The sequence below is a fragment of the Dendroctonus ponderosae genome, unplaced genomic scaffold (assembly GCF_020466585.1).
Source record: "Dendroctonus ponderosae isolate FM_Combo_2020 unplaced genomic scaffold, Dpon_F_20191213v2 Dpon_F_20191213_1, whole genome shotgun sequence".
NCBI classification, from domain to species: Eukaryota; Metazoa; Arthropoda; class Insecta; order Coleoptera; family Curculionidae; genus Dendroctonus; species Dendroctonus ponderosae.
The window spans coordinates 24,853,481-24,880,263 of NW_026017110.1; the positions used below are offsets into that span (position 1 = coordinate 24,853,481).

At 34.7% G+C, this 26,783-nt stretch overlaps 6 protein-coding genes across 13 annotated transcripts in view; 3 read left to right on the forward strand and 3 right to left on the reverse strand.

The window, feature by feature from the left end:
- The window catches only part of LOC109535066 (membrane-associated progesterone receptor component 1), a 5,117-nt gene extending 2,693 nt beyond the window's left edge, over window positions 1-2,424 (reverse strand). Inside the window, exons 1-2 of the mRNA XM_019900885.2 lie at window positions 1,951-2,424; window positions 1,645-1,794 (exon numbers count right to left, since the gene is read on the reverse strand). Coding sequence (XP_019756444.2) covers window positions 1,645-1,794; window positions 1,951-2,257 — 457 coding nt within the window. The 5' untranslated portion in view covers window positions 2,258-2,424. The remainder of the gene's footprint in view (window positions 1-1,644; window positions 1,795-1,950) is intronic.
- Window positions 2,425-2,553: 129 nt separating this feature from the next.
- On the forward strand, window positions 2,554-7,714 carry LOC109535060. 4 transcript variants are annotated; one of them, XM_048668798.1, is made up of 12 exons: window positions 2,554-2,636; window positions 2,743-2,937; window positions 3,687-4,004; window positions 4,059-4,257; window positions 4,512-5,342; window positions 5,399-5,640; window positions 5,697-5,920; window positions 6,161-6,369; window positions 6,435-6,614; window positions 6,683-6,862; window positions 7,004-7,168; window positions 7,388-7,714. In XM_048668798.1, exons 2-12 carry the CDS (start codon window positions 2,818-2,820, stop codon window positions 7,495-7,497), a joined length of 2,778 nt encoding a protein of 925 aa, XP_048524755.1. In that variant the 5' UTR covers window positions 2,554-2,636; window positions 2,743-2,817; the 3' UTR covers window positions 7,498-7,714. The 4 variants fall into 4 exon arrangements, with proteins under 4 accessions (XP_048524755.1, XP_048524751.1, XP_019756436.2 ...); XM_048668794.1 differs by having other exon boundaries at window positions 2,623-2,666; XM_019900877.2 differs by lacking the exon at window positions 2,554-2,636 and having other exon boundaries at window positions 2,644-2,937.
- A 182-nt stretch (window positions 7,715-7,896) lies between these two features.
- Window positions 7,897-9,360, forward strand: LOC125505314 (mitochondrial import inner membrane translocase subunit Tim21). The gene is made up of 4 exons (XM_048668884.1): window positions 7,897-8,092; window positions 8,150-8,543; window positions 8,598-8,719; window positions 8,913-9,360. Exons 2-4 carry the CDS (start codon window positions 8,150-8,152, stop codon window positions 9,048-9,050), a joined length of 654 nt encoding a protein of 217 aa, XP_048524841.1. The 5' UTR covers window positions 7,897-8,092; the 3' UTR covers window positions 9,051-9,360.
- Window positions 9,064-10,997, reverse strand: LOC109535064 (transmembrane protein 231). 2 transcript variants are annotated; one of them, XM_019900882.2, is made up of 5 exons: window positions 10,855-10,997; window positions 9,892-10,058; window positions 9,711-9,839; window positions 9,432-9,654; window positions 9,064-9,328 (listed from the first exon to the last, which is right to left on the reverse strand). In XM_019900882.2, the coding sequence occupies exons 1-5, from the start codon at window positions 10,874-10,876 to the stop codon at window positions 9,084-9,086; spliced, it is 786 nt and encodes a 261-aa protein (XP_019756441.2). In that variant the 5' UTR covers window positions 10,877-10,997; the 3' UTR covers window positions 9,064-9,083. The 2 variants fall into 2 exon arrangements, with proteins under 2 accessions (XP_019756441.2, XP_019756440.2); XM_019900881.2 differs by lacking the exon at window positions 10,855-10,997 and adding an exon at window positions 10,393-10,531.
- LOC109537537 (kielin/chordin-like protein) lies at window positions 10,638-17,279 on the forward strand. 4 transcript variants are annotated; one of them, XM_048668859.1, is made up of 6 exons: window positions 10,638-10,717; window positions 13,601-13,760; window positions 15,531-15,726; window positions 16,454-16,641; window positions 16,722-16,903; window positions 16,961-17,279. In XM_048668859.1, the coding sequence occupies exons 2-6, from the start codon at window positions 13,616-13,618 to the stop codon at window positions 17,069-17,071; spliced, it is 822 nt and encodes a 273-aa protein (XP_048524816.1). In that variant the 5' UTR covers window positions 10,638-10,717; window positions 13,601-13,615; the 3' UTR covers window positions 17,072-17,279. The 4 variants fall into 4 exon arrangements, with proteins under 4 accessions (XP_048524816.1, XP_048524831.1, XP_048524824.1 ...); XM_048668874.1 differs by lacking the exon at window positions 10,638-10,717 and adding an exon at window positions 12,254-12,373; XM_048668867.1 differs by lacking the exon at window positions 10,638-10,717 and adding an exon at window positions 12,441-12,560.
- Window positions 17,280-17,452: 173 nt separating this feature from the next.
- LOC109535068 (probable multidrug resistance-associated protein lethal(2)03659) overlaps window positions 17,453-26,783 on the reverse strand; it is a 13,748-nt gene continuing 4,417 nt past the window's right edge. Inside the window, exons 2-14 of the mRNA XM_048668775.1 lie at window positions 25,088-25,321; window positions 24,810-25,013; window positions 24,527-24,753; window positions 24,034-24,190; window positions 23,371-23,972; window positions 22,891-23,314; window positions 21,328-21,606; window positions 20,946-21,273; window positions 20,622-20,772; window positions 19,894-20,124; window positions 19,340-19,807; window positions 18,955-19,270; window positions 17,453-17,785 (exon numbers count right to left, since the gene is read on the reverse strand). Coding sequence (XP_048524732.1) covers window positions 17,593-17,785; window positions 18,955-19,270; window positions 19,340-19,807; window positions 19,894-20,124; window positions 20,622-20,772; window positions 20,946-21,273; window positions 21,328-21,606; window positions 22,891-23,314; window positions 23,371-23,972; window positions 24,034-24,190; window positions 24,527-24,753; window positions 24,810-25,013; window positions 25,088-25,321 — 3,814 coding nt within the window. The 3' untranslated portion in view covers window positions 17,453-17,592. The remainder of the gene's footprint in view (window positions 17,786-18,954; window positions 19,271-19,339; window positions 19,808-19,893; window positions 20,125-20,621; window positions 20,773-20,945; window positions 21,274-21,327; window positions 21,607-22,890; window positions 23,315-23,370; window positions 23,973-24,033; window positions 24,191-24,526; window positions 24,754-24,809; window positions 25,014-25,087; window positions 25,322-26,783) is intronic.

Sequence of the window (26,783 nt, forward strand, 5' to 3'; positions counted from 1 at the left end):
ATTAATGTTACATTGAGCAACAGCGCCGGTTATTTTATTTGTTAAGCGACAAGCGTTTAAATACTTGCAAAATAATATGGCGTATAATTGTTTTTTTCGCGTATAAATCGAAAACAGTGCAGGACGAAATAAATGTAAAATACAAAATTCTAAATTAAATGAGGAATTAAAAATATCTCTTTACTTCTGTGATCCACTTCAAAAAAGTTCGAGAAAGTAAGTGGGCGTGGCTCCTAAAAAATTTACTTTAAACAATAATTTCTTCTATTAAACGATGTAAACCACATGGCGGAAACTGTGTTCCAAATTTCGAGACATTTGAACGAAAAAACTAAATAAAAATTGTATTTTCCACACCCTGTATCTGGAAAATAAATCTTCATAGTTTCATAGTTTATACAAGCGTTTCTTCGTTATCTTGTGAGTCTTATCACTGGTTTCATTCTATCAGTTTTTTTTATTTCACAAATTGCATCATCCTGTATGTCTGAAACTACTCGAAATACACAACTGAACGTTGGTACACTTTTACCAATAATTTTGCCAGTTCACAAGCGTGAAGTCACATTTTGTTTAGCACAGATGAATATTAAACGATATATTTTGCCCCCAACTTCGACACCACTAGCAAAAATGGCTATTTGGAAGCACGTTTCAAAGACTATTGTATTCTACTCAAAAAAGGTGCTCCTAGTCAAAAGCTCAAACGTCAGCCTTTTTATAAAAAAGCATGAGTAGAAGCAAAATAATCCTATTCAGACCATAAATCTACGCCACTGGAACGAAAAATTGTGAAACAAATGTTGGTAAAAAAGCGTTACGATGTGTCTCAAAAAGGGTTCTACTATTTTTAAACCCGTTTTGATCACAGTGTAAAACCGGCAGAAGCTGCGACTGAGCTACAATCAAGCATAAATACATATATCAAGCGCCATTGAAAACTGATAAACTTTGTAATTTAACGCACTAAAACCCAATAACAAAGGTCGAAAGTTCACGAATCTATTGCTGTTCACATGGCTTGGATTTATGTGCATTTGATATTGCTTATGGGTAAACCCATCATTGAGAGTGATTCTAAATCGTCCAGTAATTGTTAAATTATGCACACAACGATTTAGAAAGGCTGAAAGTAATGTATTTCCTTCAAGGAATTCGGTCTATTCGCGTTTAGATCACAACGTACAAATTTAAATAACGTATTAGGCATATAAAACAATGTGAACAACGATTAAATTTTGGTTTAACATGAAAATCACTGGACTTTATACTTCATACGAAGCCAAGCTTTAAATGCAAAAATACACGGTCTTAAATTTGCCTAGTAACTGAGCCACTTGATGGCAATGATGCATGACTATTTAACTTGAAATTAGCACAATTCCCAAATGAACGCTTGAATTTCTGTAGTTGCAAAAATCTAATAGAATCTGTTGAACTGAACTTACTAAACAGATTTCCACAATAAAGCGATTAAAGACTTTTCAGATAACTGTGAAAGCCAGGAGTTTATCTAAACAGTGTGAGGGCTTGCAAGCTATTTGCTTGATCGCCGAGAAAACAACTAAGGATGCTTTGAAGCATGACTGATGCTACTTATTTAACTTATGGAATGTTGTTTAAAGCAGTGCAGATATTTCTTACCATTGAATTGGGTTTCCCATTCCCTCACTGAATCCATTTCCAAAGTACTCAGATCGCTCAGGTCATCATACTGGTCTCCTCCTGCGGTCACATTGAAAGTGGCCAAACCTCTGGATGCATCACGTCCAGCAAAAGCTGCATAGGGCCCCCCTGAAATAAATAGTGCACATATTTAGAAGCTAATCTCATTTTAAACGTATACATGTGTTGATGCAATGTAGTTTTGAGAAACATCGCACTTAGATTGAAGTTTGCTAGATAACGATTAGACACTGTAGCGATTATGAGCGTTTATAGGAAACTTACCAGGTCCATAGAATCGCTTGCCCTTTGTAACATCATAAACTCTGCCATTAACTGCCATTAGGACTCGACCATCTTCTTGGGTCCCATCGTAGTTCTTCAGTTCAGCGACAGTGAAGTCTTTTTTCTTCATTTTGGGAATCGGTTTCTCTTCGGGCTCGGTTCGCTGTTCATCCTGGCGGCTTTTGATGATCCGGTAGACGAGAAAAGCGATCAGACTGAGCAGAACAATGTTTAAGGGGCTCTGGAAGACCTCTGTAGCTATTGTGCTTAAAAAACTTGGGGGCTCCACGACTTTTTCGGTATCCATTATGTGACTTGTTGATTATACACTGACTGCGAACTTAGAGGCGGCTTCAAAACACGGCGTTCTATATAAATAATTAAAATATCATTACGATGACGATTACTCGGTGATGGATGCACAATATGTTGACATTTGTGACCTGTAGAAGCGGTACTATTCTCGTAGATGGTGGTGATGACTAGATAAAGTTTCCTACTATTTGCTGGATGGTTTTGTTCAATCCACCTTAACTTGAGCCGGCAATAACTATCTCACTTCGACGCATATATTTAAGAAACGATCTATTGCCGTTTAGATCGAACAACGCGTTGTCAAAATCCACCAATGGGAACGCTTGCAGATGTTTCCAGTGGTTTGCACCGAAAGAAGAAGATTTTGTTAGGTTAGTACATTGTTTTTGGTTTTGGAATTGGTAATGTGTTTATTTTAATTTACAAAATCAACCAAGTTATTTAAGATACTTCCAACTTATGTAGCCGCATTTTTAGCTCCTGGTGTAAAGTAACTAATAACAAGTGGAGTTGTGTTAGGGGGTTGGGTACAGTTCTGCATTGGGCTCTAACATGGCTCCCAAAACAGCAATTTGCAGAATTTGTGTTCAAGAAACCGACAACAATGATTTACAAGATTTGGACTGGAAAAACATTGACCCTTTTTTAGCCAACAACTATTTACAGCGTCCAGTAAGTAACAGCTTATTGGTTATTCAGCAACAGTCACTGTTGTGGTACTGTTCAAAGAAACTGCCAAATTAACACTAAAACGCAGTTACCTGCGCCCCATTTTTACAATGTTTATTAGGCTGGTTATTTATGTTAAATGCCCAGTTAGATCTGGACGTATTAATATCATAAAGCCGGCTTGCCAATGCTAATTAGGGCTGAGTCTGAATGCTTGTGGAAGCATATTTCTAGTCCTCATAATTACACAAATTGGGAATGGATGAAATTAGCAAGCGCAAGCTAAAATTAGTAGCAAATATTGCATAAGAAATTGGAGACTATTATAATGTGTACTTATAGGAATTAAAGTGAGAGTCAATTAGTTGTTTGTGCTACTTTAGACCTTAAGTTATTCTTATATCATTCCTCAACTGGCATCAAATTTCCCTGAAAAACCAAAAACCTCAAAAATAAATACGTAAATATCAAGCATAGAGATGGTCTAGCAACGAAATTATGTAGCTAAAATTTCGTATGTTTCCCGTATTTATCACATAGCGAAATTCCGAAAATAGTCATTACTATTTGTGTTAATAATACATTTTAAGTGATCAAACAACGTCTAAATCTATTTCATACTAAAAGCCTTCATAATTAGTCAATGGGGTATGAGAAGAAATGTTAGATTATTGTCTCCCAAAATGAATTCACTCGAGATTAATAGCTATTTTCTTTAATATCTGTGTACTTTATTATTTGTATTTTTTCAGCTGGACCTGTACAAAGGACATGTAATCTGCTGTTCTTGTATAGATAATTTCAACACTATCTCAAAACTGCATAGACTCGTTGCAAAAAGCAATAGTGTATTGACCAGACTCAAAGCGAGTCAGCTAGACGAATCTGCCAGTAATTCAGAAATAAATTTGAAAGAAATTTTGGCTTCTGATGTAGGAGACGATATGGCCATATGCAGAGTGTGCTTGGACACAACGAAGCACGTTGCAATCAGACTATTTGACAGTGCCACTAATATAGTTCCTCCAGACTACTTAAAGTCTATGTTTAGCGAAATGAATATTAACTTGGTGAGTAATTAAGAAAATTCAACTGAGAGCGAGTAATTAAGTTGTACATTGCAGTTGTTAATAGATCAGACAAAAACGCCAATTATTTGCTACCAATGTTGGCAGAGACTCCAAATTTCCTATAGTTTTCATAAACATTTGGGCGTAGCAATCAGTAAGTTACGATATTATCAACGAATCTCCCAAAACATGTACTTGAGTCAGATGGATTTGGACGATATTTTATACATGTGGGACAAATTAGATGAGCCAGGTATTTATACATTAGGTTCACTAAAGTACCCGCGATCCGCATAAAAGATTTTCCTGAGCTGACGAGAAAAATTGGCCAACCAATTATTTCATAAATTAAGTACGAAATAAGGAATACATATATACTTACATTTCAAAATATATAAACATATTTTGAAGGCAGTAATATTTTTGCTTTGTTTCCCTGCCCTCTGCGCTAATCTTACATCTAAGTTCAAAGTATTTCTTATGAAGGGTTCAAATAAATTATTATAGATGCATCTGCAATTGAAACTGATGAGCTTATGCTGGACGAACAATTGAATGTAACTGGTTCGTCGCTTCTAGATCATGACTATTGCAATAACCATTCTGTTGACAATGAGATATTCGTTAATGAGGAAATTGTTGGTACCAATACCGATCAGATAAGTGATATGCCTGTGCTACAACCGAATTCACACGATAGTATGGATTCGTTGAAAACTGACTCCTCCAAGAGATCGTTGCTAAACAAAATTGTGATCAAAGAGAATAGAACAGTATCTGTTAAGAAGATTAACCAAAAAAAGAACAAGAACAGAATTCGTGTGTCCGATTCCATTGCTAACCGCACAACAAATAGACGAGAATCGAATCCTGTCATTTTAAGATCGGCACTGTTGAGTAAAACAGTGCCGAATATTCCAATATTACAACCAGCTGAAAATTCAGATATGCATAAGAGATATAATCTGAGGTCCTCAAGAAGCATCAACTTTAAGGAAGAGGATATACTCGATGAAGATTTATTAGTTTTAAGAAAACAGGTAGTAATCAAAGCTAAACCAGCTCAGACGAAAATGCCTTCATTGAACAATATGGATGCTCTTCCTCCAATTCTTCAAAATCAAAGCATTATCGAACGTCCAACAAATGGCTACCATTCAAATGACTACACATTTGAGAGGCTAAACTTTGATAGTTATGTTCTAATGGATAAAAATAGAGTACCTGAACAGGAAATCCAAATTAAGGCAGAAGTGTTGAGTGATTCGGATGATGATTTTGTTGAAGAAACACCAGGTATATTCACCGAAACTGAGCAACCCAATGGCAATGGGGATGGTAGGTTGTATATCAAGTTGTCTTTGTGGTGTACTACGTGTTGAATGCTCTTACAGGTGTGTGTCCAAGTTTGGTCGGCTTCGTTAAGACTGAATCTGAGGAACTGATCGATGTTACTGGAATTGAAGAGCAGCCACCAGAGCTTGAGTTCCAAGGACCTTGCTCGAACATGCCTAATTTGACTATTTTAAATGCGTATACGTCAGTTGAAGAGAAACGAAGAACTATTGAGTCTTTTGATGAGACTCAATTGAACGACACCGAAGTCTTCAGTAATGGAGCTGTGGAGAAGCAAAATGTTGGTTTATATTTAATTTTTTTTGGTTTGTTACTACTATGTGGTGTATATTTTAGGCAAATGAACATGTGAACCAGGTGGTCCCTGATCCAACTTATAGTAATTGTGATATTGAGGATATGCCTCAGTTGGATTCAAATTGCGATCCGCTACGTTTAGATGTCACGAAAAAAACTCGTAAGTCACATGCGAAAAAGGGCAGAGCGAAATCGATGCGTTCAAGTGTTTTACAAGATGCGGATCAAAATGACGACATGTATGATTATGTTAAGCCAAAAACGTAAGCTAAACTAAGCAAATACCTTTAGAATAGAAGAAAAAATATTTCGGAAATGAAATGGTTTGGTTTTAATGGCTGAGTAGCATTTCAGTTGTATTGCCTTGCCTTTACATTACCTTTCTACTAATTGTTTTACTTGTTCAAGTCATCTCAAGTAAACGTTTTCATTCTTTCTTCAGCTTGACCCTCATTTATTTGAAAAGTACAAAAATGTTTATATTAATTAATATACATTTTCAGAAGAAATAAACCGAAGGCTGTCTTGCCGTATCTTCCTTATGCATGTACTAAGTGCGATTATCTTTCCAATACAAAACGGGCGATGACATTCCATGATGATGTGCATAATGCGAGCAAGGCCAAAATACTGGTTTGTGAGTTCTGCTCATTTATCGCAATCAACAAAGATACCTTCAGACGACATAGGAGAAACCATCTAGAAAATAAAGGTGAGATAATTTTACTACAACTACAGTGTAAACTCATATTTTAATACTTTCTTTTATATTTGTAGATCATGATTATTGTTACGAATGCAAGTTACATACGCCCACCATATATTGCTTGAAATGTTCCAAAGATTTTCATCCGCAGTGTCTATTGGCACATCAGACCAAAAGTAAAGAATGTATTCACTTTAATATTGAGGGTGTCTTAACAATATGCAAGCGGGAAATTGCTACACTTGCCCCACGTAAGTAGTTTTTTTATGGCGCAGCTCATCTGTTTAAATACGTTGTTATTATTTATATTTTTTTCCAGCCGACTCTTCTGGTGGTAATCTATCATGCACTTATTGCAAGAAGATGGCTTCAAAGTCGTTTATTAATTGCCAACTTTGTGTAAAACAGTTCCATTATGAATGTTTCTTTGCTAGAGATAAAAAATGTTTGAACGTCTGTATGCATTTAGTCCGACTATTAAGGCGCATGTATATTAAAAGTAAGTACGCTAAACTTGCATTGGTGGTGGCTTATTCAAGAAAGTTTTGAAATCCCATAAAATTATACATCTTTAAGTGAGTGTACATTTGGACGGGATTTGTATCAAATTGATTCATTCTCAATTTTTTCGTTGATTTAGGTGAAGGTTCAAAGGTAAGATGTACATTTTGTGAGCGAATTCTGGAATACGTTACACCGTGCCTGTCCTGCCAATGCGTTATGCACTATTCCTGCTACAGTAAGCATGCAGAACTCGTCACCTCCAACTGCAACCATGCTCATATTATACATGGTTTACCATTAGGTAAGGTATAAAATGTGTAATCGTTTTTACATAAATGAAATACGATTATTGAAATGTTTGAAAAATGCTGGCACGTTTTGATACTAGACAGAAACCTCTAGTTTCACGTGCGAATAAACTATTTAAAAATTGTTCACTATAAGTGCAATAAAAATATTCTTGAGGTGTTTCAGGTGTTATGAAAATACTTACATTAACTAAAAAACTGTTACCTTTCAGATTTTCAATACCTGTCTCCGCCCCAGTTGACGTCATCATCATCCTACAGTACGAAACTTTCTAAAATATCTGAGTTTAAGGAACAGTTTTATATAAAAGGGTTACAATAATATTTGTTTTCACATGTTTATAAGTAAATTTAGTATTATGTTTTTCAACGATTTCATTTACTCTATGAATTATATAAAAAAAAACACCTTAAAAACACCGTTCATTTAATTTTTATCAAACGATCTTTGAATGAAAAAGTATCTAGATTATTAATAACGAAAGCTCTTTATGAGTTATGTACAAACGCAAAAGGTTTATTATAATGTTTTTAGATTATTACTTGTTCGCTTATTTCCCTGGATGGGGCTGAAAGATGCCCAACGACTCTATGGAAAAAAAAATGATTTACAGATTCAATATTTCAACACAAAAATGATCGTCATAAAAAAATTAGCAAACTTAATCACTTGCTTGTTTCACCAGAGATTAACAGATAACTCTAACTACTAATCTACTACACCATAGATTAACTAAGTATTACACCCAGCTTGACAAGGAAAACCGTCCGTAAAACATCTTCTATCTCGAGTTGAAGGTGTCACATCCGAAGGTGAAAAGAGGAATTGAAAGTCCCCTAACCTTAATTTAAAAACATTTTTCGATTGCAAATGTAAAACAATATCACAACAATATCTTACTCTCAACTCAGCCGCGGTTAGTATACTGTCCCCTGGCAATTATTCACTTGAATTAACTTGTATTGAATTTCAGATGATTCTTCTATGGGGCCCCACTACAGCACTTCGCCTTTATAGAAACCGATTTAATAACGTTTTCTCGCTTGTCTCTCTCTATTCGGCTAGAAGATACAGTAAAAATACTCTAACTCCTTCAGGAAGTTCACAAAAGTTTCAAGTAGACACAAATGTGAAACCTTTGTCCGAAAAGGTTAAGGAAACTACCAAGACAACTTCATATTTTGCTATAATATTAGTTGGTCTTGGAATAACTGGAGGATTAGTTTACACTGTTTTTAATGAGTTATTTTCCGGTAAAAGTCCTAATAATATTTATTCGAAGGCAGCCACGAGGTGTATTGAGTTCCCACAGGTCTCAGACAAATTGGGGTATCCAATAAGTGCCTTTGGGGAAGAAACAAGACGAGGTTTGTCCTGATTATCCACCTAATCGAAATGATTATTTTATATTCACTTTTCAGGTAGGAGACAACATGTAAGTCATGGCTTTTACCTGGACAAAGAGGGTCATAAACATATTAGAATGAAATTTCACTTAAAAGGCACTGCACACTCTGGTACTGCCCACTTAGATATGGTAGAGGTGAGCTGATATTGTTTTTGAGTGTGTTATCCTGTAATTGAGTAATTTGCCTCAGCGTTTAAGCTGGTTATAAAAGTAGTTTTGTCACTTTCTTAGCTTTGGCCTTTTGAACAACTATAAATATGGCAAAATTTTCAAAAACCATCTTTGACACGATGTAACTTATCATAATAGGTTGTTTAAATAATTCCAGACCGACTCAGGAAACTATGAGTACCGATTCCTATTCGTGGAAGTGGACGATATGTTTAAAACTGTTATTGTAATCGAAGACAACCGGAATAAGATGCGTTCTAGCATCCAATCTTCCGACTTTGACCTGCAGCTTTAAATAAATGAAACTGTTTTTCTAGGAATTACTTATTTATTTTCTATCCTTGTAAAAAAGAACCAAATTGTTCATAAATATGTAACTTTCTATTTTAGATACTAGCCACGCTGTTATGATGTAAATAGCTATATATTGGATCCATGCAAATTTGCATACCTGCCATAGGTTTGGCGTGTAATATATTTTGTGTTTGGGATATTTGAGATTTAGATTAAGTCCAAAAGATGTGGCTTTGACTGAACCATACGTTGTTATCGGATTTGTGAGGGTAGTTTTTACTAAAATAAAGAATCAAATGAAAGCAATTCTAGCTGAGGTGTTTCGTTGAAGGCCAGATTAATATAGGTATCTTATTGATATTTCAATGGAAGAGCAACTTACTTTTCTTGGATGCGTAATTTCCAACAAAATTATCGAACATATAATCTTCAGAATTATGGGCATTGCCAGTAGGAAGATTCATATTGGCTGATCCATTTTTTGAGCATTTTATTGACTCTGATTGTTGCAATCCCAGATCAGCATACAAAGATAACTGGAAGACGTTCCTTAAATTCGTCTCTTGATAAATCACCGCACTTTCCATTTGAAAGTAACATGGTTCCTACAGCGAAATTGGTGGTTTAACTACAGTTTCACTCGGGCGTCAAATGGACTTGCCTGTAAAGTATAGTTTAACAGAAGAACGATGTTAATGGCATCAATGGGCATTTTTTCCGGAAGATCAATGGTGGTTTGAAACTGCAGTGCATCCACCTGATTGTCCAGATTCGCATCAATCTCCCGGATCTAATAATTGTGAAGTGAAATAAAACATTCAAAAATCGCCATCCGAACAAACCTTTACGGTGGAACAGGCGTCTAAAGTGCCGAGATATTTTTTATAATAAGGAAATGAACTGCAAACAATTGGTTTCTGGTTTTGGGCCGACATCGCTAGTAAGAGAAAGTCTCCATTGAAGCGTACGTTGGGCTGTAGATGGAGACTGTTGTGTTTTTGCCATAAACCTGGAAGATCATTATCGTATAATAAAAAATAATTATTTGTTTTATTTACAAGCATTTTTGTCTCTTTTTGATCTTGATGACCAGCTATTAAATATCTTACTGTGTATTACAATAGAAACCGACTTTTTATGAGAAACGGTTTATTTTATCGAGAACCTTATGGCAATATTTAGTAACAAAAAAAATTTTTTTTCTTAAAAATTCGTCTATAAGGCAAATTCCTACCTGTTAAGAAGCAATTTGGGGAATATTCATAAGAACGTTTTTATTGAGCTCTAATGAATGGGTAAGAATTTCAAACAGGAATAAAATACTGAGATAAATTCGCACTTACCCCCGGAGTAATAGCTTAAGACAAACGGCAAAGAAATGGTGATTATATCACACACTAGCGTTATAAAAGTGGCTTTAGATAATAAGAACGCCTTATATTTAACGCTGATCGTTTCTTTAAAAACTTCTAACATAACCATTGTACACACAGTGTCTAGTGAGCAAATTTATTATTTTTAAGAACTGACACTAGGCTTGTTTGTATTGTTCTTTGTAACCACAGCAATTCTTATGTATAGAATGCAGTTGCCCCTCCAGAAACAAAACAACAGTTGAATAGTGAACAACGCCTACTTTATAAGCTTCTCCCATCGTTGACGATTCAGGTGAGGAAATTTGGAAATGGAGGAATGGAACTAACAGAAACTCAATAAAAACAATTAATAACAAGTAAATTTATAGTCCGATGTTATAAAAAAGTACAATTGTAAGCAAAATAAACGTTTTGCCATTAATCACATACCAGACATAAATACAAAAAACATATTGCAGACTTCTACAATAACAAGAATAAAAACCCGCACTTATTTTGTTTGAGTATTTTTTTTTCCGGTCCAATTAAAGATGCAAAGCATAGATAAAGACGATGCAAAGGTGATCGAAATATAGGTTAAATCTGACCAAACAATGTCAAATGACAAACGACTGCGGCTACGGAGCGGCTTTATTTAGTTTATCCATTTCTGGTAGGCAATCAGTTATACACTAACGTTTGTAGGTGCAGGCGTTTGAGCTTATCTGAGCCCTTCAATTACCTATATATTACACTAATGTTACAAAAATGAACAATTTAATGACTAATTTTTAACAATAGTTGTGACCTAATGCAATGAACATTATGATCAGCTGTAAGCTTAAAACTGCTTATTCTCAGTCATGCCAATTTGTCTTTCATGCTATGAACACTTGATAGAACTAAATTTTCATTAATAATATCTACCCGAAAGTAAAAATATTTATTTTTAAAGTTTAGTTAATGGATTGTTCCAAGATGTAACTGCCACACAGAAAAATTGGAAAACCGAAAAGCGCTCTCATTTTTTGGCGGTCTTCACTAATTTTACTTCAGAAGAATAATCTTTTCCGCTTGTTTGATGCGCTTCAAGCACTGTGAACCGAAATAACTGCAAAAATATTAAACAATTTTACTTGGAATAGTGAGTCTCAAGTGAAAGCAAAGATCTCACATAATCAAAATATAGCACTATACGAAGAAACTTTTTTCTTCGAAAGAAAATAAAATAAATATAAAATTATTGAAGTCGTTTATTGTTTTATTATTGTTAAAGCTTGGTATTGTTTACTGATATTATAACTCACTGATGAAATGGGGTACTTTGTTATAACTATAACTTTTCTAACGCTTTTTTTGAAACGATGTTTTACAAAATGAACAGTTTCATATTAAGAAAAACTTAAACAAAGTTCTTAAATGTAAAATAAAAAACTGACTTATTCAAGTGTTACCATAAAAAAAAATACGATTAAGATTAAATTAAATCAGAAACAAAAAACTTAAATTCTACAAAGTTCAATTTAAATCAAATTTTTAAATCTATCTTAATAATAAGAAAATAATATTTGCGAATAGAACTCAAAATATGTATTATATGTATTTCGCGCGGTTGTAAAAATATCAATTTTAGCAAAATGGGAGAATTGGAAAGTTTTATATAATTTAAAATATAATATAAAATACCACCTAATAACCGAACGAAAATTGAATTTCGTGGTTGCACCATCCAATTGCTTTCTACAGTTAATGAAACGCCATGCCGCCTTCATGGTTTAATATTTTGCGCAAGAAAATCAAACGAATCTTTTCAGATCAAAGTGTTTGATGCAGTTGATCGTAAGGAAATCACGTGAGAAACGCAACTTTGCTTTGTAAAATCACCGATTTTCTTTGTTAAATAATTTTCGCCCGATTAATTTAATTATCAATTAATGCAGTGCTCTTGAATAGCTTTTCATCCAGTTGGGTATGTAGGCAATTGTTTTTCCTGTTTTTTCCGGACTAAATTTCCCCAAAGGAAAATCGATAGGGATTGAGGGTGCGCAAAATACTCAAATATTGCTGTTTGTTACAGGTTAAACTGATCGTGTTTTGTTTTTCCTGTAAAAGCAATTATTTCGCTATTTTTCCTTATATATTGCTTCATTTGCCTGGTGAGTTTTCGTAAGTAGGTCTTTTAATCAATATTGTCTTGCAGTACAAGCGGTCGGTCTTTTGTAAGATAAAATCAGCTTTTGCACTTAAAACATAGAAAAATTAATTTTATTAAAATATGTTGGCTTTATTGGCGCTATTGTAGACACAAAATAGTTACGGGGGCTTGGCAGGTCGTTAAGAGGATTATTTTAGATATTTTTTCTATAGACGTTTTAATGGATTTATTGATGATACGCCCGATTTGAAAAAATATACTGTACTTTTATACAATGTATAAAATGTTTGACGGTAAGGAAAAATAACTTCGATATTTGTTCCCCAGCAATAATCACTTAAGGCCAATTTTTACATTCACGGGCAAAATCTAATATTAAATAAACGCAAAATCTGTTTTTTTCAAAGGCAATAAAATCTAACAACTTTTTAAGCACCAAATACAACCGGCTACTAAAACATCGCTCTTTTCCTTTATGTTACAACACTTAAAAAATCTCCCGAAAATAGAAAGGTGAACGGGAATATTCGAGATTTATTTTGCGTGAATTTCCAAATTTAATTTTAAATAAAAGCAAATAAATGTATAATTTTTGACTATAAACAAACAAAACAAAAATTTACGTTTTCTTGCTCACCCTTTTACCCATAAATATCACTGATGGAAAATAACTGAAAGTCACTGAAAAAAAAATAATTAGTTAAGCCAATTCATTTTCCGATGTCGAGTTATTTACAGAGTCTATCAGCATTAAGGTCTAAACGTTAAATAAGCCATCAATCGAAAAAACCATTCAAAAGTTTTTCTAAAGTTGCGTCTTCACTGAGTTTTCAACGGGAAAAAACGTCTTCACTGGGTTTTCAGAAAAAATTGAGGAAGAACTTTCTAGAACTAGAACTTTCAGTTTTCATCCAGAATCAACGAACAGTTTCAGTTGAACACTTTCTGGACGAAAGCATTTTGAATGTACAAATTGCCCGGATTTTCGAAATTAAGGCCCCTAGTCCAATTCTATCAAAGTAACTTTTCTTATTGTTCCAGTAACGAATAAGAACAATGAAGTATTTCGGAATAATGTTGTTAGTATTGGTTTGCTGTTGTTTTGTCGGAACTCATGCAATCAACACATTGGAAAACGAAATCGCCCATTCAGATGCCAAAAGCCATCCGAATCCCAAATTACCAGCTAGTGAAATGCCTCGTAAGTTTTAACAGTTAATTTATATTTAGTTTCTTCTAAAATATTTCACATTGTGTTGTTTGCTTATTTATGTTCGTAGTTGCTTTCGAGTGCATAAACATTGTGACAAAGTTAAATGCTGCATTGTTAGTTATTCCTATTCTAGTCTAAGTGCGCAAATTTCCTTTTCCCGATTTTAACGGCAGCAACAATTTTCTTCCAGATGAAAAAATTAATGTGATTGTATTTATTCAAAGCGCTGGTTGGCTTCATTGATAACTAATTTAAAAAATAAACATTAACAAATGGTAAATTGATTAAATATATCTTCTTTCTTGTTACCCGATTCGATTGCGTCGTTATTTATTCCCCTTTTAAGTGTTTGCACTCATTTTAAAGATTAAAAACGATACTTTTCAACAAACAACTTTTGCTTAGTTTACTGCAAGTTATCTTATATTATCAGTAATTAACTTTTCAATAGTCGGATTTTCGGTCAACGTATGTTGGCAAAATAAAACACTACTTTTTCATGGGCCAAGGTTTCGACGTTACTTAAGTCATCCTCAGGGCTCTAAAATGGAAAACAGAGGGGTTTTCAGCCTAGAGCCTGGTGGAGTTTCAACACTTAGTGTGTGATATTGTTATACAATACAAAGAAAAAAAAAACTTAAAACTCAACTTACAACTATTTACACGACATTAAAACACGACATTAAAACACGACCATCAGACTATCCAGTTAAAATACTAAAAAATTACATTAAAATGCACATTGGTTTAAATAAGTCAATCATGGTCAGTCCCGTCTCAAGAGAGTTTAAAATTACATAAAATAAAACGATCAGGGAGTCAAAACTATAAAACACACTCAAAACAATAATCTCATGTCAATAAGATTTAAATTAAAAAATAATGAAAAGCAGTGAACAAAGGACGAAACTAATAATTTCAAGTCTTGAAAAGCGCAAAACAGCGATTGGTGATACAAAGAGCAAAAGTAAGTTTCGGAAAAGACGCAATCATGAAGATACGTTCATTATGTAATTACTCACCTATTGGCAATATATGGCACTGACTTCATAGGTGAGTGATTACATAATGAACGTATCTTCATGACTGCGTCTCTTCCGAAACTTACTTTTGCTCTTTGTATCACCAATCGCTGTTTTGCGCTTTTTTAGACTTGAAATTTTTTACCAACTTATTTTCGTTCTTTGTTCACTGCTTTTTATTCTTTTTTAATTTAAATCTTATTGACATGAGATTATTGTTTTGAGTGTGTTTTATAGTTTTGACCACCTGATCGTTTTATTTTATGTAATTTTAAACTCTCTTGAGACGGGACTGACCATGATTGACTTATTTAAACCAATGTGAATTTTAATGTATTTTTATAGTATTTCAACTGCATAGTCTGATGGTCGTGTTCTAATTTTTAATCTGTTATAAAGTCGAGTTTTGTTTTTTTTTTAATTTTTAAGTTTGTATTGTATAACAATATCACACACTAAGTGTTGAAACTCCACCAGGCTCTAGGCTAAAAACCCCTCTGTTTTCCGTTTTAGAGCCCTGAGGATGACTTGAATAAAGTCGAAACGTTGGCCCATAGAAAAGTAGTGTTTTATTTTGCCACCATCCGTTGACCGAAAATCCCACTATTGAAAAATTAATTACTGATTATCATCACGGTCCTTAATCAACAACAACATATTTTATATTATGTATACTTTATATTTTAATAATTCTATACAAAATGATCGCTAATATGATTTTTTAAATTAATTTCAGTGGAAGTCGATATACTGAAACTACTTAATGTGTCCCATAAAGACCAAGGCGTTTCCTTTGTGGAAGGTCCAATCAAGAAATTTCCCGCATACAAATTTCGCTTTTCCCCATATGGACATGTTCCTTTGGCTAAGTCCAATATTGTCAGCGAAGCTATGAATAATAGCAGAGGATTTACCGTCGTCTTTTTATATCGGTAATTAAGAACAAAGTACTGTAAATGTATAAAAAAGAATTGCTTGAAGTTGAACCATAAACCAAACATGAATCAACATTTTTAGGAACTTCAAATGGAAAGTTGACGTATTTTTTAGATCAATTTGTTACTTTGCAAAACATGTTTTGAATGTTTTTAGTTTGGATATTTTGACTCTTTATTGCAATAAATTAACTGAAAAATGTGTTCATCAGATCAAAATCAGAAAAACGGCAACGAATCCAAACACACGAGCGAATGAGAAAGAATCATTGAGGTCTAATCTTACTTATAATTCCGAGAAAAATTTCCAATAAACCGTCAACATTTTTTCTTTTGCTGTGTAAGTGGAATCTTTTTTGGATCAGACTAATACGACAGAAAACCGTATAAAACCATTCTAGTAAATCATAAAATTAAATGCAGTTTTTCCTTATTCATTCACACAAATGGATTCGAACGTTAGTATCTACATTTGCCTTCGCAGTTATTTAATATTTGAAAAATCAATTGAGTTAATTTCAAATAAAGATTTCGTTCGATCACTTTTTGAATGGTTTAAGAATTTAAAGGTTTTTCTCGATTAATTACTTTGATTTCGTTTTTCAAACAGCAACTTTTCTGCGCTTAGGATCATTCATTAATCAATATTTAAAATGATAAAATCTTTCCTCACTGATTCATGCGATTTGAGATCGACCTCGATTAATTAAGTGTGCATTTTTAGGCAGGTTCGAAACAATTTGGGCACTTTGTTATCCCTCCATTCCCCGGGCCGACTAACGCCGTGGTTTCAGTTGACTTCAAATTCCAGAACGGGGATTTTAACCGTGAAATATCGACTGCGGAAATCGAACAAATTAATCCAAATTGATTGGGAATTGCCCAAACACTACAGGAAATCGCCCTTGGCTGGTAAGTTCCGAAACTGTCTCAATAAACCATTTGTTAATTGAATGAAAGCGAATTTTAAAATGTATCAAAAACGATTGTAGCTTGGCTGTGGCTTTCACTATCCATGGACTTTCAAGAGGACTTAATTCGTCTGGATTTGGACTGCGTTCCCAGCTCTTTCGAGTCGATCCCGTCCAGAAAATTCAACTCCCACAGCTTTGCAGTTCCACGGGATTCTTTAGTTTACTTCAAAGAGGAACCGGGCAGAAAGAATCGATTTTTGGTAATTCGCCAAAAACACAGTTGAGAGCGACTGATGACGAATTTCCTTGTTTTCCAGGGTTCCATTCAGGTGGCAAAAGTGTTGCCATACGTTACTCATGAGCGTCTCTGGAACTGCCTGGAAATTTCTAGAAATCTGATTCCAGAATTCCAGAAGCCTCTGTTGTAGTAACCTGCTGAACAAGTTTAGAGGGGGCTTGAAGCGCATTTATTTACTAATAATTACTCTAAGTGAGGAAATGGGATGTGATCGAATTAGTTTGAATTAATTTCATATATTTGAACTCGGGATATTTTAGACCGCCAGTGGCTAAGAGGTTGGTTTAGTTACTTGCTTGTAGAATTACAATAAACGATTGTTTGTTTAGTACTTTTTACATGACTAGTGGTTTTATTGCCGTTTTTCCTTAATATCATCTTTTAGGGTTCAAGGTTTTTTCTAATATACATAAAGTTGTTTTTTATGGCATAGTAAACAAATTTTTCTAAATCCCAATTGGACCCCAACTAAGACTTTTTGAACGACTGTTTTGAAAATTAAATGCAATTATTGAATAAAAACACTATATTTAAACGGATGTATGTGATCTACACGTTCAAGTACAAAATATTTATGATTATTCGGCTACAATACTGGTATGGAAAAATTAATCACAGCTATATTGACGGTTTCTTTGTGGTTGGATGGAACTATTCAAGTTTCTTTAAGTAATTTTCCTTGGCCATATTTTCCAACTTTTCCGACGTGCTCATTCCAGTATCGTTCACCAAACGTCTCAGTACACCATCTTCATTTTGGAGAAGAGTATGAGGATGATCGAATTCTTCGATTCTTCCACTGCTCATAACCAGCACCTTATCTGCATTCATCACCGTGTGCAGCCTAAAAAATTCAATTTATACAGGGTGTCCCGTAAGCACATGATCAAAGGGATACTGCGATATTCTTTGGATCAAAATAAGACGAGCTGACCTAACTTTTATTAACAAAAAATGTCTGGGTCCTCTGCTATTGATGGTCAAAGTTCTTCAAAAATGTATGTATTTTGAAATATCGCGAGAATCGTACGATGTATTTTAGAGAAACTCGCTATGAATTTGTTCTTATGTAAGATGTTTGATGAAACAATCAATTTCAGTCGTTTTGGACAAATGGTGAATTCTTGAGTGTCGTGATACAAAAACTGCGAGAAATTTTTATTTGGTGGATGGAATCAACTCATTTTTTTTGTTGATGCACTCATCATTTATTCACAATTTTGTGCTCTTTGTAAAATTTTGTAGCATTCATAGTTTTTGCCGAGTTGATTGAAGAGTTGATTTCCTCCACCAAATAAAAAGTTCTGGTAGTTTTTCGGCCACGACACTCAAGAATTCACCACTTGTCCAAGACGGCTGAACTCGATTGTTTCATCAAAATATGAGTCTTACATAGGAATAAATTCACAGCAAGTTTCACCAAAATACATCGTACCATTCTCCCGATATTAAAAAAAAGATATTTTTTTTAATAAATTTGACCATCAATAGCAGAGGAGCCAGACATTTCTTGTTAATAAAAGTTAGGTCAGATGTTCTTCTTTTGATGCAAAGAATATCGCAGTATCCTTTTGATCATGTGTTTACGGGACACCCTGTATTTAGGACATAAAAAGTTGCTTGTGTAATGGAAATTGAGTCTATTGTGCCGTTTTTGAGCCATAATCAACATTTTTCAATAAATTGAAGTCAAGACTACAAGATCACTAGTCATTCTTTCCTTTATAATAAAAAAAATAGTCACTAGTCTCAAGGAAGTTATGAGGGGTTTATTCTCAAATTTTATCTTAGAAAAAATTGTTAAAATTGTCGACACGCTAATATGACTTGGCAGCTTTAGAATAAGCAATTCGGGACATTCCATATTAAGTTTTCGCGTGAGACTTTGAAGACGCAAGCCGCTCGAGTTTGCAAAACGTTAGGAAGATATTTTTGCATAACGGCTGAATCAAAAGATTAACTTTTTTTGCTTTCAATCTACAGGAGCTCAGGAATTACATAATTGGCACTTACCTATGAGCAATTGTAAAAACTGTGCAATCAGCAAACTGAATTCTAATGGTATTTTGGATGAGAGAATCAGTATGAGGATCCACATTAGCGGTGGCTTCATCCAGCACCAGAATTTTGTTGTTTCGTATTAGAGCCCTGGCCAGGCAGATTAATTGCCTTTGGCCGACACTGAAGTTGGAGCCTCCTTCCGAAACGTTGCTGTTTAAGCCGGCAGGCATTTCAGCAATCTCGCTCTTTAGCTCCACTTGTTCTAAAGCTTCCCACAGGACTTCGTCGCTGTATTTTTCGAAGGGATCCAGATTTTTGCGCATGGTACCTGAAAATGTCCATTGAATTGATCGATGATGTAGTGATTAGTGCTGCTTTTCTATTAGTTATAGTTTACCTGAAAATAGCACAGGTTCTTGGGGAATAATGGAAATTTTCGATCTAACCACATCCAAAGGAAGCTGGGTACTATCCAACCCGTCTATGATGATACTGCCTTCAATATCATACAACTGAAATAGCGCGGATATTGTTGAAGACTTCCCTGCTCCTGTGCGGCCAACTATTCCAATTTTTTCCTTGGGTTCCACGGAGAAATTCAGGTTTTTCAGCACATACGGTTCGGATTCACTGTACCGCAACTGGACATTTTCGAACTTTACTTGCCCTTTCTTTGGCCATTCGACTGGAACGGGGTTTGTGAGTTCTCGTTCGGGTTCGCTCTCCACTTTCGTATACTCCAGAACCCGTTCGACTGAAGTCATTTGGTTTTCCAGCTCGCTCCATTGCCGCATTCCCCATTGCAAGGAACCCATCAGGCCTATGTATTGAGTGATGACTAAGCCGATGTCTCCACCATGGATTACTAAACATTTTTTAAATGTTAGATATTCAAAGAAAAAACAAGAGCTAAATCTACAGAGGAAAAACAAAATTTGGCTCTTGACTCACTTTTATTTACAGCGATGAGGCTGAATGTCGCTGCTGCGATAAAGAAAATGCAAATTAGGTCGAGCCAAAGGGCAAAACATCGGCTAGATGCAATGAATAGGAACCAAGCAGCGCTATGGCGATTTTGCAATTCGTCGAACTCATTGATCAGCAGCTTTTGGGCTGCAAAAGCTCGAATTGTGCTCAATCCTTGCACCGATGCGGTCATGTGGGAAAACAATGGACTTTTTGCTAAAAAGCGAAATAATTTGCAATTGAATAACTCAAAGTCGCATTAAAGCAACAATTTAAATTTACATCAAACCCCACAAGTGAATAAAATGAAACTATTTAATTATTTATGAAGAAATGTGGTTTATGAAATTTCTCCAATAATTCAACACTCTATCCAATTATCTTGCGCACTTAAAACATCATATTGGCAAAAACAGTAGGACATTCAAATTAAAATTTATTAATGGGTTTTTCGGGTTTTTAGGCCGTCGTTCGGTAGAATTTCTTCCTGACGTTTCGCAAGCACGAGTGGCTTGCATCTTCAGAAGTAGTTTGCTCGAACGCTTGCCGTAAGCGTTCACGCATACTGATATTCAGAGCTGATAGTTTGAAAGTTCCAACTGAACTATTAACAAGCTGCAGATCAAAATTTCCGCTTTTTTCGAAAAACTTGAAAAGTTAGTAAGCGGTAAGTCTGAACTGGATTGAACCAACATTTTTCCAAAGTTACTCACTGATTGCTTCAACACGTTTAACGCTTCGACTTGTTTCCAGGTATACACAGCGAAAAGAATAGAACAAAACCAACAGTCCTAAAGCAGCAATGAGCAGGAATGGTTCCACTATTGAAGTTAAGACGATGGTGCCGCTTAGTAGTAAGGCAATCTGCAAAAATACACGTTTTCTTCAAATTAGCATTCAATCCAAGTCCGCATGGATAAACCTGCAGAAATAATATTAACACTTTGTTTTTTCTTTTCTATTTTTTTTTTAAATATCCAAGAAAACTCCAGGCAGGAAAAAACTTTGTTTTTGAATAATATTTTTTAATTAATTACCTCGATCACGTCTAGTAAAACTGACGGTATGTATTCATCAATATGTCCAATATCTTTGGAGAATCGATTCAAAATCCGCCCGGATGGATTGCTGTTGTAGAAGCGCATTTTGGCCTGAACTATTTTCGAGAAAATAAAGTCGTGCAATTTTTTTGAAGCGACTGTGAAGAAGAACATGAAGAATATGGCTTTGACCACCGATATCACGATGGTTAAACCGGTGAGGCCTGAATAAATATATAAAATCTGTGTTCTGTCTATTGTAGTTTCGTTGCTTAGTGTGAGATTTGCAGCAACTTTGTCCGCTAGATCTTGTTCAAGGTTTACCCTGAAAATTATCCAGGATTTAGTGAGTGCGTTGTGATGTATGTGATTTTTTTACCAGTAGGTGACAAAATATTCTGCTCCAGTTGCAGCGCCTTGGCAAATTAGAACTAGGAATAATAACAGGAGTATTTTGCAAATATTTCCGCCTGATTTGAAATATTGTAAGTAAACCGATGCGGATATGGTGCCACTGTCCTGAGTTTCTTTTTCCAGTAACGGTTCCTCGATATCATCATCCTCACAGCTTAAATTGTTTTTCACCTCGGAATTTTGCCTCGATGTTGTTTTGCGCTTTTCGCCTTCTTCTTCTGTGTTTTGCGCATCAAATAATTTACTAAAATATAGATATATAAGATATTTGAACGCTCAAAATACATTAATTCGTCACTTAAAAATGAAAAGAAAACTTCAATTTTTATTTAATCAGGAGATTTTCAGTTTAAATAATCCAAAGCATCAAAATACACATTAGTTTTGAGGCTTTATATTCCAAAATCCAAATAAGGGGTGCTTGTGCGAAAAAGTATATTTTAATTTGCAAAGTTGAACAATTGCTAAATAAAGCAAAATTTCAACAATAACGCATTAGATACAAAGAAAAATTGTGGAATTGAAAATCCAAAAAATTATTTAAACACTGAACGCAGAAGGCAGAAAAACATTATTTATGAAATATCTTTTAAAATGTAAATTTAAGTTCCTATAAAAACATTTGAAATCGAGACCAATTTTAAACAAACACAAAAAAACAATTTTAAATTCGATTTAAATATTTTAAGCAAATTGTACTATTCAAAACATATGAAAGCAATTGAGTACAATAATTAGGTAATTAATAATCCTATTCTTAGCTTTTCTGGGTAGCAAAATTTTCCTTTTATCTCTAATACTTTTTTGTAAATCTAAATAAATTTTGCTACAGATTTCAGAGTAAAAAATACAGAAACTTCAGTGATCTGAAGTTGTGTGAATTTTAAGAAGTAAGAATCTGAATCTCACTTATTCGAATCTTTTAAAAATAAAACATAAAGTTACGAAAAATATTTGGGTAACATTCCCAAAAATCCCTGATTATTTATGAAGTATATTTGTTGCTGAGTGTTAATTACGCATTCTCTCTTACGTCATTCTCCTCAGGAAAAATATAGCAGTTCAACCAGTTTAGTGTGGAAAACGTATTTTTACAAGTTTTATGAATTGCTACTTACAAAAACTTAGTGTTACAAAAGGCTTTCATTACTTTGCTGCTGAGTGAATTTCATATAGTTTGCTGAAGAAGAATAAAGTACTGAAGTTTTATGTTTGAGAGAATAAATTCTCAAAAGCAGTTAATTTATTAAAAAGCTTGTTTAATCTAGAAAGTAGTCGGTATCACAAAAAGGAAATTATTTGAAAAAAATTAAAAAATTTCCGTTCAATTATCGGACGGTGTTGTAAAAGCCGCAACTAACAAAAACTGTTGAAGTCACCAAATAGTCGCCAGTCGAGCTTGATAAGACAGTAAGGGTGGCAATATGAATTTAAAATAAAATTTGGCAAAAATGTTGAACACCCCATCAGTAAATAATCAGAATGAAAGAACTATTAACTCTTTAAAAAGTAATAAAAAAATATCAACCTGAAATTCACTCCACTGCTCTGCAACTCCTTATAATTTCCCTCAACTTGAATTTGACCATCATTCATAATCACTATAATGTCGGCACTTTGCAAATACTGCAACTGATGCGTTACCAATATTCGCATTTTATCCTTAAGAAAATCCTGGATACAACTTTCATACAAATGCTTCCCAACATTGGCATCGACTGCCGATAGAGGATCATCCAACAAATAAATATCGGCTTTCTTATAAATGCATCGAGCCAGATTTATTCGGGCTTTCTGGCCACCGCTTAACAGCTTTCCCTTTTCACCTACAAGCGTTTTATCGCCATAGGGAAACAGGGCAAAGTCGGACTTTAGGGCGCAAACTTCCACCACTTTGTTGTACCGCGTTTCGTCATATTCTTCGCCAAAGAGGATGTTGTGCATTACGCTTCCTGAAAACAGTAGAAAGATATTTTTATTCATTGAACTAGTTTTTTAAAAACTTTACCGGAAAACAGCCAAGGTTCTTGCGACGCATATGATAGGGTGCCTTGAATTTCCATGGTTCCTGAGTGAATGGGCAGTTCCTTAAGAATGACGTTGATAAGGCTGCTTTTCCCTGCCCCAACTGGACCCGTAACTGCTAGTAATTTATTGGAAGATACATTTAGGTAGATATTTTCCAAGGTGTTTTCCACATTTCCTTCCTCCCATTTTGCGCAAACGTTTCGCAGAACCAGCTTCGGTTTAGTGAAATATTCCTTTCTGGGTTTGCTGTTTATGGATTCGTGTTTATCTAGCCCATTTTCAGTACCTTTCGGTTCTTTCTCACCGCTCACCTCCTCGTAGCTCAGAAACTTCTGAACTCTGCAAATGGATACATTCACTTCGGCTATGCTCGATATGCTTATAGAGAAGAGGATTGTTATAACTGGCCGAAGTACATTGTAAATGGCAGTGATGGAGAACACTTTTTCAGCGGTAACATAGTTGCCTAAGAGCACATATCCTAAAATGCTTAGGAAAATTGCGGTTCTCGCTACGAAAACTTCGAAGGAATAAATTAGGCCCATGATGATGGCGTGGCCTCTAATCGCTTCCATTTCCTTCCTAAAATTCCATTCAAGAACATTAATTAGACGTTTTTATGAGATTTTTATATGAAGCTTACTTCCTCACTAGGCTGACAAGCTTTGAAAAAGGCTTTTCCCAACAGTACATTTTGATTACTTGTATTCCTGATATCACTTCATTCATCAGTCTCACTCTTTCGTCAGTTCGCAATGCGGTGCGTAATCGTAAGACTGATGTTCTTTTGGCCAGAAAAGCTAGAAGAAATGCGTGATTAATCAACTGAAAATAGTTGAGATTTTTGAAAAAGCTAGTTTTTTTAAATTCAGTTATTCAGCTGAAATCAATTATAAGACCCGATGCATTGCAGTATCGGGTAAGTTAAGGGGTTATCAAAGTCTCCAGACATCAATGTTATTTGAGCGAAATATCACGCGCTTAATCGGAATTTTTGGCTATTTTTACATTTATGGATTCCTCATTATCGCAATTAAAATGTTGATGTTTGTCGACTTTTGTACCTTCTGCAAGGGGCAACAACACAATCAATTGCAGAGTGAATTGTTCAGAAGAACAAGAACGTCGAAAGTTACCTTGTAAAGGAACGAAAGATATTAAAAATGCAACTCCAAATAAAGCAGCATATCCGATTTCTCTATAGAGCAACCAAGTTCCGATTGTGACTTGTACTGGACCAATCCAGGCGAAGTGGGCTAAAATGAAACCTTGATCGAGCCTGCTCAGGTCGTTGGATAGCAAATTTACCATTTGCCCAACCGTCGCTTTGTTTAGAGCGTTGCGGCTCAATTTCATCGTTTTTCTGCAATCAATTTCTGTCTAGTCGAACCCACATGCTCAAACCAATGCTCAAAGTACCTGTAGATGAGAGATCCACAAGCGACTCGCATTTTCATTGCCAGATGTTGATGGCTCATAAGTCGAGGATGGGCCAAAACAGCATCAATCGTTATTCCCAACACTAAAGCTCCGCAATAGTAATAAGCTTCATTTTCCGAAATGGTTTTTTGGTTCGTTTCGAAATATCGTACAAGTTTGCCTATTGAAAATGGTACGACCGTTCTGCAATAAAATCACTGTAGTTAAGACTGGGATAAATTTTGAATGTAATTTGGTAGTATAGGCATTGAACTTACAAAAGCAAAATTTCACTAAATAATTGTGAAAGCCCTATAATGAAAAAACGTCCACCGAACATTTTAAGTAGAGCTCGATGTAGTGCAGCCTTGTTATGTTTGCCCTGCTCTTTTATCCAGATATCTTCCAGTTCGGCTCCCAAAAAGCAGGAGTTGTGCGATGGTAATGGCGAAAATAAATCGTCTTCAGTAAGCTTTTTTTTGTAAGCTCTTTTGTAAATCGGGAACATGTATCTGAAATCGAAGAATATTATCATTAACGATGCGTTTTATGAGCCTTCTCAATGCAGAAGTTGATTTAATAACGGGATTTTGAGTAAAAGCAAAAGCGTGTTTTTTCCGACATTCCGTTTTATTTAATTTGTTTGGGAGCTTTAGAACTCATCTGGTAAATAATTGAAGTCACTTAAATATCTATTTAAGCCGGTTCTCTATTTATGTCTATCCAAGATTAATCCTCTTCCATTAAAACACAAGTTTTTTAGTTTGGCTTTGAATTGCAAAATGCGCGATAGAGGGTCCTATCTAACAAAATTTGCATTAATCTACCCAAGTTTTAACTGATTTTTTCATAAATCAAACCACTAATTAGCACCAACATACAGCAAACAGTTGCGGTTGCAAACGTTGCAGGTTCATCAAAAAAGCTCATTTTAAAAAGTACAATTTTGAGACTTTTTTTTTAGTCCTTTTTCTTGTTTTACTTTAAAGAACACTCTAAATTAAGCAGTTTCAGCGAATACAATTCCTCGATGGAGAATAAGTTTAGCCAAAAAACTCACAAACTTGGACGAAAATCACTATTTTCGGGCTAAATTTCCAGTTGTTGCTTTGTTAAGTTGCCAAACTGAGCAAAAAGTTTTAAGTTTGCTGAATGAAAATTGTTTCCTTTGATACCTAACAAGTAGATTCATTCAATTTGAGTCGGCTTAGATTATTTAGCTTTTCAGGTTATTAATTTTTACTTTTTGTAATTTTTTTGGGTTTATTAAAAAACAACTTTAACAATACAAACTCAACGCTAACCGAAAGAAAAACAACGCAAAAATACGTGGCAATGCAGCATTTGGATAAATTCCAGAAAGAGACAAATAATCCGCCATCTGACTATCGACCCGCTAGATAACCTCAATCAATGGGCGTTAGAAAAGATGCTCTAACTTTTGCGAAAAACACAATTATTATGTGGAGTTATGAATTATTGATACCTAAATCACGATTTAGCACCAAATTACACCGGACAATCTCATTTTTGTGCATAAATAGAGAGTTTTTTCCCCCTTAAAATTACGTTGGCCTTAAACGCTAAACGTTATTGTGATCATGCGCAGTGTTAAAAAAATAAGGTGTTCAGGCAAATAACATTAAGTGGGTTTTTTAGTTTTTGATAACGCGTTTATTGCACTCTTAATAAAATAAACCTCACTTTATTGTTTTCTTATCCCGTTTTGTTTGGAAAGTTTCAAAGCTGGTTTAAGTTTGTATTGTTATTAAACAAAAAGTGGCTAAGATGGAAGGAAACATTGAAGCTGCCTTTCTGCACCGAAATGACCAGGGAGATGTGGATCACGATTTAATAAGAGGCTTAATTTTACACGACATCTTTGTCCCACCTGTTGTTGCAAACCGAAGAGCTATTTTTAATTTCGAAAATATTGAACCCAGAGATTGATTGCCTTATCAATTTTAGATTTCA